The 14,452-nt window shown below is 32.8% G+C and overlaps 1 protein-coding gene and 1 non-coding gene across 2 annotated transcripts; both read left to right on the top strand.

The window, feature by feature from the left end:
• Nucleotides 1-207: 207 nt before the first annotated feature.
• LOC132941010 (CCHC-type zinc finger nucleic acid binding protein-like) lies at nucleotides 208-5,512 on the top strand. Its single transcript, XM_061008856.1, has 4 exons — nucleotides 208-368; nucleotides 703-931; nucleotides 2,951-3,181; nucleotides 4,962-5,512. Exons 2-4 carry the CDS (start codon nucleotides 705-707, stop codon nucleotides 5,110-5,112), a joined length of 609 nt encoding a protein of 202 aa, XP_060864839.1. The 5' UTR covers nucleotides 208-368; nucleotides 703-704; the 3' UTR covers nucleotides 5,113-5,512.
• Nucleotides 5,513-9,619: 4,107 nt separating this feature from the next.
• On the top strand, nucleotides 9,620-9,738 carry LOC132942218 (5S ribosomal RNA). Its single transcript, XR_009664237.1, has one exon. It is a non-coding gene; the product is annotated as a 5S ribosomal RNA (ribosomal RNA).
• The last annotated feature ends 4,714 nt before the right edge of the window (nucleotides 9,739-14,452 follow it).

Raw genomic sequence — 14,452 nt, 5'->3', positions numbered from 1 at the left:
AGCGCAGACACGATAGTTTATACGGTAGGACGATATATTATCGTTTATTGTTTATCGTGAATATGGTATTACATAACATTTTCATTGTGTGCATGGGTATAATCAAACGTTTTTAAACCGGCCGGCTCGCGTGAAAAACTCTATCGTCTTTGGCGTACGCGAAAAATCCCCGAAACCGGTCACACTGGCCTGCCGTAAAAATCACGTTTCTCTTCCTTTTTTTTTTTTTTTCTTATGATACTTGTTCGTTGACGAAATATTCTTTCTTTTCAACCCGGTGTCTGCCAGCGTTCTTTTCACGTTTTTTAAAAATCGAAATTTTTTACATTTTTTTCGTTTGTTTTTTACGAATAACCGACCAAATACAGGTAATTATGCTCGTCTTTCGTTTGTTGATCGCCTTTGAACGGTACGACGGCCGTGACGGCAACTGTTGAGTTATTTGTAATGACCGAAAATGGCCGAACCGCCTCGTAGTGAGAGGCATGCCACTATAGAGTCGGTGTTCCACATGGATTTCCATTAGATTTTCATTTTCTATTTTCCCGTCACGGTTGTTAGTCTGCCCGAATTGTGACTCGTTAAGCATTACCCCATATCACATATGTTGAAATTTCAGTTGCCTTTTTTTTGTTGTCCCAGCAGTAATTTGCAGTAGTTTGCAAAAATAATTTATTAAAGTTTTGTTTTGTTTTCCACTAGTCATGAGTGCTGGAGTTATGTGCTATCGGTGCAACCGGTCTGGTCATTTTGCCAGGGATTGCCGTGACAGTGGTTCTGTGAGCAGTGCAACATTCAGCAGAGGCGGCAGAGGAGGCGGTGAACGCGGCGGAATTGGTGGCGGAAGCAGTGATCGTGAAACAAATTGTTACAAGTGCAACCGCAGTGGTCATATTGCCCGTGACTGCAAGGACAAAGACAGATGTTACAGGTAATATTATTTTACATATTTATGGTTCTCTGTGACAGCTTAATCTATGATTTACCCATTTTTTGCCCCTTCACATCTACACATTATTGTGCAATTTCATATCAATGACTATGAATCTCAATGGAAAATAACTGAATCATCGTAGTATTGTGATACATCTATTCCAAAGTGTAGGGAAGTTGATCAATACATATTTCTGTATTAGTATTTTTCTTGGTTGAATTATTACTAGATTCAGACTAGATGCTTACTATTAGTTAATAATTTGATCCACTTATGCTTATATTGATTTTTTTGGTTTGGAAATTATTGTTCATCTAATAAATATATCATAGACTAATGCTTATTATATACATATAATATAGAAAAGTTTCCATCTGTTTTCATATTTATTATATTGCATTTCATAATTGAGGTTATGTGGTCATATTCTATATAATGGGTGTGTATTCAATCAGGTGTTTAAGGTTTAATATTATTTCTATTGTTGTATGTTGATTATATAACTTTTAGTTTTACATTGTATTGGTTTTTTTCTAATAATGTAAATTTTACCTACTTTTTGTTTGGTACTTTATAATACAGTTTTGTTCATATAAATGCCTAACTAAGTATTAAGTTGTATGAAAGCAAATTTGTTAGACATTCGATTTTGCTATAGTATTTTAAAAATCTGTCAGCATTGTCTGATGTTAATAACAATATTATAATAAATGTAATCAATATAACTGTAAATCTTAAATTTATAAGCCAGACTTATAATTATTGTAATGTTAAGAATATTTCTATTGTAATTATTTTTTTACTTCTTTATTATCTTTTAAAGGGGGAAGAGTAGGTAACCACTCTGCTGTACGGTAGGAGTAGAGTTCAATGATAAATAATATAATGTATAAGATGAAACACAATTTTGAGCGAATTTTTTGAAAACTGAGCAAATACTTTTTGGTACCAATTAATTCCAATTTACTACTAGAAATCTCCACATGAAGTTGATGATTAGAGAATTTTTCTACTAGAAAAAGTGATATCAAAAATTAAAAAAGCATTGTAAAATCAATACATTCTCATCACTGCTTAGAATCTAAAATGAATTATTTTTAATAATTTTTAACCAAAATATTGAGTTTCTCCCCGAGTTTTAAGGAATTGTGTAAACAATTTGGTGCCGATTGGTTCAGTAGTTAACCTAACCTAACCAAGTTTATAATTCAAATTCATTTTAGATATTATATTTATTGACCATATTAAACAATTTTGTATTATGATACATTTTTGAGTCTCAATAACATTTTTATTATTTCAAATTTCAAATATAGAAAATAATTAATGACTTACAACATAATGTAAAAAAAGTATGTTCAAACATAAATAAGCGTTAGTTTGGAAACAAATCATTTTATAGTAAGTTATGAAAAGTATTAAAATACAGTTTGAATTATTTTAGTCTGCTTAATAAGTCAATTATTGTTAAACAGGCATTTTTAAACATGTGCTTACTTATTGTTTATACTGTCAATAAAAATCTAGCAAAAAATAACTTTTTTTTTCTGTGATAAATTTTAATTTCATATTTAGTATCTACTGATAATCCCTGTTTAATGAGTTATCAACCAACTTTCTAGCTAGTTAATGAGAAATGTTAAAAAATAGAAATTTTGGGACTGTTCACGCCAACGTTTTTATGATTCAAGCGGTTATACCGCTTGGGTGTGATATCAAATATCTCTCATTAATATTTTATATTAAAGCTAGCTAAATTATCCACCTACTCATCATTACTAAGTTACATTTTTATTATTTTCCTATTTAACACAAATTCTTGAAGTTTTCAAAATTAAGACTTCATTTCAACTATCATACTTGATTAAAAATCAAGAAAGTAAAAATAAAAAGAAGAATCATTCTTAAAGATTGTTTTTATTAAAACCAGTTTTTTTGTCAAACATGTACATATTGTGTATTTTTAATTATTGAAATTTAAATTAATTATACAATAATTTATTATTACAATTTTAGATGCGATGGCGTTGGTCATATAGCTCGTGACTGTTCTCAATCTGCTAGTGAACCATCATGTTACAACTGTCGTAAAACAGGACATTTGGCTCGTGAATGCCCAGATGAACGTGCAGACCGTGGATCAGGTGGTGGCATGGGCGGCGGCGGCATGGGCGGTGGTGGTAGCAGTTCTACTTGTTACAACTGTAACAAGATTGGACATTTCTCCAGAGACTGCATGGAAAGCAGGTAATTATCATAAACTACCAGTTTTGGAATAATGATTTATTGAGTAATCATTTTGTTTATCAAAATCACTAAATAAAAATAATAAACTGAAAATCAATTAAAGTTTTTGAAATAATTTATTATAGGTAAACTCATTCCTTAAAGAAAAACAAAACATAAGATCATTGATTATAAATATTATAGATCTCTCACTGGCCCGTATTTACGCGACGCAAAATATTGATGAAAAATGGATGTGGCCGTTATGGAGCGCTGTCGTCGTCTATTAGTTTCTTACTACGACGACAGCGCTCCATAACGACCACATCCATTTTTCATCAATATTTTGCGTCGCGTAAATACGGGCTAGTGAGCGATTTATAGGATTTATAATCAATGATACAATTTATGTTTTTTTTTTTTAATTTGAAAGAATGTTCAATTTAAATAAAATGGTATAGGTTTAACGTTTCTACTCACATTATTCAATGAGTTAAATTAAATTAAGAATTGAATTAAGACACCTGACGTAATGGGTTAGGCTTGCTGTAACTGCCTATCTCATACATGTAAAAGCTGCTTGCTTCACAGAATAATTAACTTACCTTTATTGTAAATTTTTGAATTTCTGTTGTACGTATGTGATGTCTTTTTATGCACTAAAGATGTCAGTAAGACCAGAATTTGTCTAAAGTGTTAAGTTGTTTTGAAATATTTAAAATTGTATTTTTATTACGTATGCGTCTGTAACAGCAACACAATATGGCATAACCAGCCATTTTCATTCTATTATATTCTGAATAAGAATGCACCGCCCTCACGTATTCAGCAAGGCGGCATTGTCATGGCAAAAGTATGTGGAGTGGGAGACGAATGCGCAAAATAGAACCATACCTTGTCCGATACCCCGTGCACTCTTATTCTGAGCAGAGTAGTGTTTTTAATATTTCAAAAAACTAAATGTTTTATTGAAATTCTGACACTTTAGGATCAAAAGTCATATTTATACCTAAACCAAACATCAATAATACAATTTTTAGATTGCTAAATCTTATGTGAAGTGAGTAACTTTTGCATGTATAAGATAGACAGTTATATTGAGCGCGGCCAAAGACGTCACCTAGCCATTTTAAATACCCTATAACTTCCTTCAATAATATTTTCACATTTTGACCTAATTGTTTTTAATAGTTCTAACTACAATAATTTAATGAAAATAATTTTTTGTGATGTTTGTGCTCCTTAACAATATTCAGCAACAGATCACATTGCCTAATAATCCTGCAAAAAGTATTTTAAAATTTTGATACCAGTATCTACGGTGTTCCCGGTTGTACAGTATTTTTGGTAACTATCGAAAATACTGTACCTCGATAATTACTGCAAATATTGTACGATTTGTACCTCTGTATAATTATCATAAATACCATAACCTTGGCAAATGTATTAGTATTTCCAAGTTTCCAACTTAGGATATGACTGTTAACTATTATATTATATCATTACGATTATATAAAAATAATGAATAATAAATGTAGGTGTACAGTATTTTCAATAATTACTGTGGCATGGTATTTTCGGTAACAACGGTAATTACTGATTCACGGTATACCAGTATTCTAAATTAGCAGATAACTATATTTTTTACCGGTAATACCAGTACATCAAAAATAACGTCAGCCTTACTTTATTATTATTACATTTGACATTGAATTCTTAATAAGCATTTTTTATTTATGTTTTATTCTGTGTATTTGTAGCAGTAGATTATATTTATTGATTTATAATAATTTTGTTTTAGAAATGGTGGTTCTGGAAACTATTCGGCCCTTTGTCGTAACTGCAATGGCTCTGGACATATGGCTCGTGATTGCCCGGAGGGTAACAAACAAAGCTGTTACAACTGTGGTGAACAGGGACATTTGAGCCGTGAATGCCGCAAGCGTAACTAGTTCCAGAGTTTCTACACTTAAATCTAATTATCACATTTTTCAAATTCGAAGCCAGGAAAAACAAGGATAAACATATATCAAGAAAAATTATAATAAAATCTTCTTGTTTAATATTCTTCTATCAATAGTGGTAGCATTTTTTTTATAACAATCATATTGTTCACATTATATTTGTGGGGATTAATTTTCTAAATTTGATTTTTAATTGAACAAAAAAATGTGTATTAATAACAACAACATAACAGGAATTTGTTAAAATAGTACATCTCAATGTTTATGTTTGTTCTTTGTCAGTGGGCCTGTTTTCTATATTTAAATCAAACATTTATTGTATGTAAGGGATTTGTTATTGTATTGGTCTTGTTTTTTTATTCAATAAAACCTGGCTACACCGAGTTTATATCATAGTGTTATCCTTAAGTTACATTTTGATGTAACCCAAAAACTATTTGTTTAAAATCTTATCCACAAATTAGTCTAATTTTACTATTTGTCATATTCCTTACAACAGTGTGTTGATACATGTGATAATAAGGCAACAGTTAATTTTAAGGAATATTTATAAAAACAGAAGACAAATATTTAATATCAATTTTCCAACTTCCTAATTTAATCTAAGACATACATTCAATATTCAATAGTATAATCTTTTGTCTTGTATTATTACACAAATTTACAAATTTATTTTAAAGTTCACATTTTAAATCTTGGTGAAATATAGTACTCAACTGACTTATTGTGGTTCTGTTTTGCTTATTAGAAATATTCTATTGGTTTGGCTAAATCTTTTTTTATAAAATGCATACAATAAATTTAATTTATAATTATTAGTAAGCAAGCAAGCATTATCATCATTACCATTTAATTCATTAATATTTTAATTTTGATATACAATGAATTAAATGTCTACATATAAAAATAGCTTAATGTCCAATTGTATCTCTTAAATATTTTGTTACTATAAAACTTGCACAATATCCAATGATTATTTCCTTTTAATTAGGTTATTAAGTATGAAAATAAGTTTGTATTAACTAATAATTTTAAATTTGATATAAATCAATAATTACAAATTTAAATAACTCTGTAAGCTGAAGGTATATGGTAATTCAATTTTTATATATTAAAAATACAATTTTATTTTATTTATTGAGAATATTGTGTTAAAATTAAAACATTGGTGATTGTTATTATTATAAGTTCGCAGATGATTACAGGTTGTTAGTAAGGATTAATTATTAATTTCACATATTATATAATCTATAATTTTTGTATCATTTAGTTTTTCATTATATTATTCTTCAAGTATGTTACATTTTATACGAATGGAAAAAAATCAATTTGAAAAAAAATATTTTTTGTTTTTATTTAAAACTTTAATTCAATACCTTGGTTAAATATTTAGGTATATTATGATAATCTAAAAATTGATAATTAAATAGAACTTGGGCTGTACTGATCATCACATTTGTTGTAGTTCTTAGCATAGGCGCATATAGCGTTAGGGGTGGGGGCTAAAGCCTTAGTTAGATAATATTGAATAAGCTTAAAACAAAATGTAGGAAATGTTTGGGAGGCTATGGATATTTTTGGGGGCTTAGCCCATAAAGTCCCCCTTATTTGCGCCTAAGCCAGTCCGCCCCTTACCTAGAATGCTTATTGTACGTACATGAGAATGGTAATCTCTGGGACGCAACACATGTTATACTGCTGCGGATTAAATATTTAAGTTTTTTGTCTGAGCTAACAAATTATTTTGTTCTTACTTTCCGAATGGTTTTTCTTTGTTGAAAAATCAAATTGACTGAACAAATAAATATTACATATTACATATTACAATATTACAATAATACATGTTTTAGAAATAGAATTTTGAAAATCCAAGTCCAATGCGCCCTGTAAAATGTGTTGCTCTTTCAAAAATAGAATCTCGATATCGGATCATTACAAAGCGCAAGTTTTTCCTGTAAGACTTGTTTTTGAACAAAAAACAGATCAACTGCAGGCTCTTTAAACATATATTATATTATGTTTATTTTATGCCTGCTTGTTATTATACGTGGATTGATGTAGGTATTAAAATGTTTATAATACTGCATAAATTAAACTATGTGACCTGTGGTGGCGTGCTGGGTGTCCTTAGTCACAAAACGTGTTCTGAGTGTAAGCACGAAGTCACTATTTCCCGGATGGGTGACCACCTGCGTTTTTTGGTGACAAATCCATGCCACAGATAACATATTCTAACCAACCGTACCCTCCCCTACAGTAATATACCTACTAAAAATAATCTTGGCTAATGATCTCAGATGTTAGTGGCTAAGTGGCTATCTATTATATCTATGTTATTATTCAGCGAAATAACTTAAGTCCTTATTCTTCTGCTCTGCTTACATATCTTTTTTTTCCAAATTTGAAATAAAAAATGTATAAAAAAAACGTGCTTTATGCGTACTTACCTTTGTCCTTTAATATTTTTAAACATCTGTATTTAAATAACTTTTGTTTAAGTATGAATTACTTATGAGAGCTTGTATTAAATTTCAAACCTTAGATATTTATACATTTTATGAATTCTGAACTACAAAATGATTTACAAATTTTAGCAATTCGAACTTTAAACCCATATACAAGAATATTTTGAATGTATTTTCGATAGTACTAAAAATATTTTATTTTTGACCCCTTGAAAGTACTAACTAGATGCAATTTGGTATCAGAATAAAATTCACCCTCAAATTGAAAATTGAATAATTTTTACTGCCCCAAATAGTGATGAATAGAGTTAGGATTTTGATAACTTAAAATACACAAAAATGCTAAAATGCTCTAAAAGCTCCAAAAAATAAACTTGAAAAATGACCAAAAAATATACTTAATTAAGGGGAAAAAATGTAATTTAAAAATAATAATTTTTATTAAAAGAAATGGATAACGTGATAATGGATGTCAGAGTAATTAAAAATTTGAATTTTAATATTAATAGACAATAGTAGGTATACATTTAACTTTTAAGAATTTTTTTAGCACTGTTCAGATGTTCCCAGCAATCCGTTACACTGTTGCCAATTCATCACCTTCCAGTCAGATCCAAGAATGTTGCACTAGTTGCCGGCTGTATGTGCATGGCAGTCAAGACAGCCACACATCTCGGCATCGATTATTGTGGCTGAGACCAGAAAAGCAAAAAATTGAAAAAAAAAATTAAATAGCATAGGTACTAACAATATTCTTGTACTGTACGAACAAAGTGACAATCATTTTAGATTCTGAGCGGAGCGATATTCATTTTACAATAATGTGTGTTTTATTTTTATTATGTTTAGTGTGTGTATGTAGTGTATGTAGTGTAGTGTATGTAGTGTGTGTGTAGTGTGTACTCGATAAGTAGGTAGTTGAAATAGTGCTTTGATTTTCAACTTCAGTATCTTGTTCGATGGGAAAGTAAGTTGGTGCATTGGGGAGGTTAAAATTCACAGTAGTTTTTAAAATCACCGGAAAAACAAAAAAAAATTTAGAAAAAACGGACATTTTTACTTAAAATCGGTTTTTGAAAAATTCGATTTTGGTTTTTGGTGTAACTCTAAAACAAATGACCGTAGATACATGCAATTTTCACTGAGTGCTTATATTAGCATACTATTAGGTAATACTTTATACTTTAGGGAGATCAAAACTAAAAATTCACAATAGCTTTCAATAATCGGAAAGAAAAAAAATTAGGTAAAAATTCACAAACTTGAGTTATTGACAAAATACTCTGATAACTTTGGGAGTATTTTCTGGTAGCAGACTGATAATAGACTATATTTGAGAGGTTTAAACTAAACATTTCCGGTAGTTTTCAAAAACGTGCTAAACACAAAATAAATTAAAAGAAATAACAAGAAATTTTACACAACCCAGTTAAATACACATAATATAGTATGTCCCAGAAGTCCCGTATCACCCTTATAGGATCTCCGTGGAAAATCAATATATTTAAATGAAGTTTTTTTTATTGTAATAAATGTAGAAATTCTGATATAATAGCATATTATTCGATTTTTTTTTGGCAAATAAGTTTTTTAAATTTCCAAGATAGCCATTTTGTTGATCGTATTTTTTAAAATAGTTCAAAAAAAAAATTAAAATTTAATGAAAATCACACAAGTTAGAGTTAATTATTATTTTGAATTTCTTAGAATAACAGTTTTGTTACCTATGCATACGGAATTAGCAAAATACGATTGGCTAAGCCTATTTGCTTAGGTTCACTTCATGATAATTAAAATATTCAACTCGATTACATATTCTGAATACTTTTTTTAAGTATCTGGAATATGTATTTGAAATACTTTGAAAAAGTATTTTACTCAAGTCTGTACGACTGTACTCATTTAAAGTTCACACTTCACATTAAAACATATATTTTGATACCAAATGCCAAATTAATTTTGTTTGTGAATAAAATGAATCATGTTGATACATTTTACATTCAAATAAAATAAAATACTAAACGACTATCGCCAACGACCATACCACGTTGAATACACCAGTTCTCGTCCGATCACTGAAGTTAAGCAACGTCGGGCGTAGTTAGTACTTGGATGGGTGACCGCTTGGGAACACTACGTGCCGTTGGCTTTTTTTGAAGTATTTTTGTGAAACATTCATACTTGCTTTTTAATAACTTTTAGGTACGTCATAGTTCTTGTATTTATAAAAATTAGTTTGATAGACCTGAACAAGTAAAATAATATACAAATCTACAATTGTATTATTAAGTATAATATAATTATAATTTTAAATTTTAGGTTCTTTGCAATTTAAATTGTATCTATATATTATATGATATCCAATCTTCTAATCTTCTAAAACTATAAAGCAGAGACCCGTTTGGCGATTTTTTGTACTAGCGTAAGAGACGGCCAATGAAAAAATTGGATGGGTGGTCCCCCAGGTCTCTGCTTTGTTATAATATATATCAGAAAAAAAGGTATTTTTACGAAGAACTTTGAGATTATAAGTTTGAAGATGTATAGAAAATATTATCAGAAAAAAAGGTATATTTACGAAGAACTTTGTATTTTTATATTTAAAGATAAAAACTAATATATTTTATTGATGTTAAATTATGTTAAAATATAAATATGAAAGAAAGAAATTAATTATTATACATAATAACATTAGGCTTAACAATATTTTCGATTGATAAACATTTTTATTTTTGTAAATATCGCTTAGCGTAAAACTATATAGTGTACTTCACTCAGACTTATATTATACCCACCAACACACACTATAGCTATAGCTTAAAGGAGAGTTGTTATCACTACAATTTATTTTACTATAGTAATATATTGTATCGTTGAATGTAATTATTTGTTTGCTAAATAAATAATATATTATTATTATATGCGTAATTATTATGGTATTATTGGTGTATTGTTTTGGGTGTTCGCGTAACAATACTTAAAGGACTAATTAGTATACACATTGTTGATCACCGCACAAAAGGACATAATGATATGAAGAAAAATAATATCGGCAAACCTAGGATCCATTTCTTAGATTTATAAATTAAGATATTTAAACATGAAAAATAATAAATACCACACGAAATTATTAATAACTATCCAAGTTCTCTAACTGCAGATAATCGATAGGTTCGAAAAAACCAGCAATGATAACAAAGAATATATTGACACCTTTTAAAAGTACCAATTAAATGCAAATGCTATTAGAAATCGGCCAAAAACTCGAAGACCGAACTATTATAAAACGTGTACGCACGTACTCTGCAAAAAAACACACGTCGTTGTAAAACAATTGATACATTCATCGTTCCGCCCAGTGAATGTAAAAGACTTCACCTAAAAGTATAAGACGAGCACAAATAAAATTCGAAAGACGAATCCTCGTTAAAATAATATTATATTATAGGTACCTACCCGTAGGCATAAGTACGTATCGATAATAATGATGTTTGGGAAAATAAGCCGTTAAATAAACGACGCGGTCGTACTCACGCTGGCTAGCAATAAACGACGTCGTAACCGTCGTCTGGGCAATGTTTGTATTTTTCGGTGACTGCTTAGACCGAAATTGTTTTTTATAACTCACTTACAATTTTGTCTCCAACAGTATTATAATATACTTGTTCCATACTATACCGGAAAAAAACACTGTAAATAAAATAACATGGCCACGACGGAGATCGATATAGACGCAATCCTGAGGGAGATGATTAACAGGCTTATTGACGAATTTTTCGTCGACGAAAATCAAGAGCAAATCGATGAGGAGCAAGTCCCAGAGGACATCAACGATATGAAAGACCCAGCCTTAGATGACGTCATGAACACCCTTTTGGGTGAGATAGTCGAAGCTGTCTGCGTCAAAGTCGACGAAGGGCAGCATTTGGATTACAACAAAAATCAAGAGAATATTGAAAACGAGAACAATCAAAAGCCTATGGACGAAAAAGAAGTTCCAGAGGATATCAATGACAAAGAAGACCCAGATGACGTCGTGAACACCCTTTTGGGTGAGATTGTTGAAGCTGTCTGCGACGAAGACTCAACGGAGGCTATGGCCAGCGGAGACGCAGAGGCAGTTACAGTTCCGGAACAGATGATAGAGACACCGGCTGAGGGCAAAGAGAGGGATGGAAATGGACTGGTCAGGATAACTGAATTGGAAGCACCAAAACCAGCAGACCCCACACCTCCACGTGGACGCGCAAGGCGAATAGTGGCCACCACGTGGAAGGGTGTGAGGCGGGTCACACGCCTGATGCTGTGCGGATGCTTCCGAGGAAAGTGAAGCCGCAGTCCACCCCTCCCTCCTCCTCGGACCGAAGAACACCAGACAAGACGGCGGCGACATGGGGGATTTGATACGTGACAGAGCACTTTACGGTGTACGGCGGTAAGTCACCCTGTACGTTTTCCGGCCACCCGCGGAAAGACGAGGTCGTGGTCTATGGCGTCGCGAGCTCGCGGTTGCCGACACGCGACACCATCTGTGGCTGCTCGGCGATGGCCCTGCAGCGTAGGTCGCGAGAGGAGTGATGGACGGACGACGACGACGACGACGACGACGACGACATACGACGGCTAGCTAGACCAGCGTGGGCAACGATACCGCCCCGACGGTACTTCGACGACAGCTGCAGCTTGCACGAAGGCGACTCGTGACGGCGGCGGCGGCGGAGATCTCAGAGCACGATGGGTGAGCGATAGAGCTAAGGTAAGCTATGGGAACACGGACGTCGCTGCATCGCCTGACCCGCAGAAACTGATCCAAGTTTCAGGGTTCGGCGGTGCGCGACTCCACGGCGGAGGGGCCATCGGCGCGGCAGACACTGTGCCGACGGGACCCCAGGACGAAAATCACGGAGAGGATCAGGACCGCGCTGCGTTGCGGTGCGGTCCGCGGATTCTCTCCCCTTTTCGGCCTGCGGTCATCCCGTCGGCCGAGTCTCGGGACTCCAGGACGAAAATCACGGAGTGGATCAGGACCATGGTGCGTTGTGGCGTGGTCCGACGATTCTCTCCCCTTTTCGTCCAGTGGTGATTCCGCCGGCCTGGCCGCGCCTCCGGTCGCCGCTGATTCCACAGCCCCAAATAGCTGTCTTCGCTCGCTCAGTGCTTTGGTGTCTTCGTCGTCGCCGTCACAACAGTCGTCTTCAGTACCTGCGCATCGTCGACGCGCATGACAACGCGCACTAGCCGCTCGCCGTCAATCGTCGTCCAATGTCGCTCCCGCGGCCTTCGCAGTCGGGTCCAACCAGCCGTCACGATGGTCGTCACCCGCGAGCAAACGCGCCAGCGATCACACTCGTCCGCCTTAGGGACCGGCCACGAAAACGTATGGAGGTGACCAGTGGCCTTTGCATCTGCACGCACCTCGCCATCACGTATCAATCCCCCCGCTTTTGTGTCTTGTCTGGTGTTTTTTTTTTTTATATTATTATTTTTTTCATGTTCAAAATTATTAAATTTTCAGACCATTTTGCGTCAAACCTTATCTTTCGGCTCAACAAACATAAATTTTTTTTTGTTTATATATTAGCATTAATTCAGACCATTTTGCGTCAAATTACTTATCTTTTGGCTCACCAGAAATAAGTTTTTTTTTTATATATGTCATCCATCATTAGTTCAGACAATTTTGTGTAAAACTTCTTTCGGCTCAAAATAAAATAAAAATTATGTGGTTAAAATATTGTTTCTTTTTTTCGTATTAATAGTGTATTTGTATTTTTATTTATTTCAATAGAATAATAGGTAGAATAATATTAATATAACATCGATATATTACACTAACTTTGAAATTCTACAACTATTAGCTAACTTTTGCTCCTTAAAAATAAATATAGGTACACTTATTAAGATTATACATGTACGTTGCATTGAAATTTTGTAAAATCATAAAATTATTTATTGCTGTCTAAGAAAACTCAAACACACACATGTATATTAGTTATTACTTATGACTTATGAGTTATGACAATAAGTATTGTAAACAATTTTGTAATTTAAAAATATTATTCGTGGGTACATTTAACGTATTTTATTATATTTTAATATTTTATACACACGATAATGTTTTTAAATGCAATGTTTTCGGCCAAAATGAATTCAACTTACTGTACTAACCTAACTTACTGTACCTAACCTAACTACTAACTAATACTTTTTGAGATACTTACACTAGCTGTACTGAGACGTTGAGACGCTGGTCGCTGACTTACATAATTACTATTCGGCATTCGCCCTATACATGAAAAGATTGAACTGGCATTTATTTAGTTTATTTCCATCAACTTAATTGTTATGTAAGTTTTTGATAGTTTAAATACACTGTTGACATTTAGTAAGTACTCGAAACTATAATGATTCATTTGTACAATTTGCTTTACTTCAGACGACCGTCCAATTCGTAGGCCCATTTTCACAAAGTCCGATAATGACAATAATTGACAATAGTCGTTTACGCAGTACCAAAGGCAAAAAAAAAACAAAGATTTACTCGTATGTAAATTGAAACATCAGTGTGATTAAATCATTTACCGGAAGCCCGAAGGACTTTGAATCACTCTGCGCGTACGGCAACTGGATCTGCTAGACGGGCCGATGCTTCGGAGCTCCACTGGAATTTATTGAAATAAAATTTTAAAAAAAATTACAAGATATAAGCATAATGTGTCAACACATTGTCGTTTACAAATGTTGTACTGGAAGTAATTCGGGCTTCCATTTTCCACGCATCAATACATTATTGATACGTTTGTACACATTGTACATATTATATTCCACTTGCGACTTTACCAAGTGCATAATATATTGTGATT

This window comes from Metopolophium dirhodum, chromosome 3, assembly GCF_019925205.1.
Source record: "Metopolophium dirhodum isolate CAU chromosome 3, ASM1992520v1, whole genome shotgun sequence".
Classification (NCBI taxonomy): domain Eukaryota; kingdom Metazoa; phylum Arthropoda; class Insecta; order Hemiptera; family Aphididae; genus Metopolophium; species Metopolophium dirhodum.
This window is presented reverse-complemented; position numbering and strand designations above follow the sequence as displayed.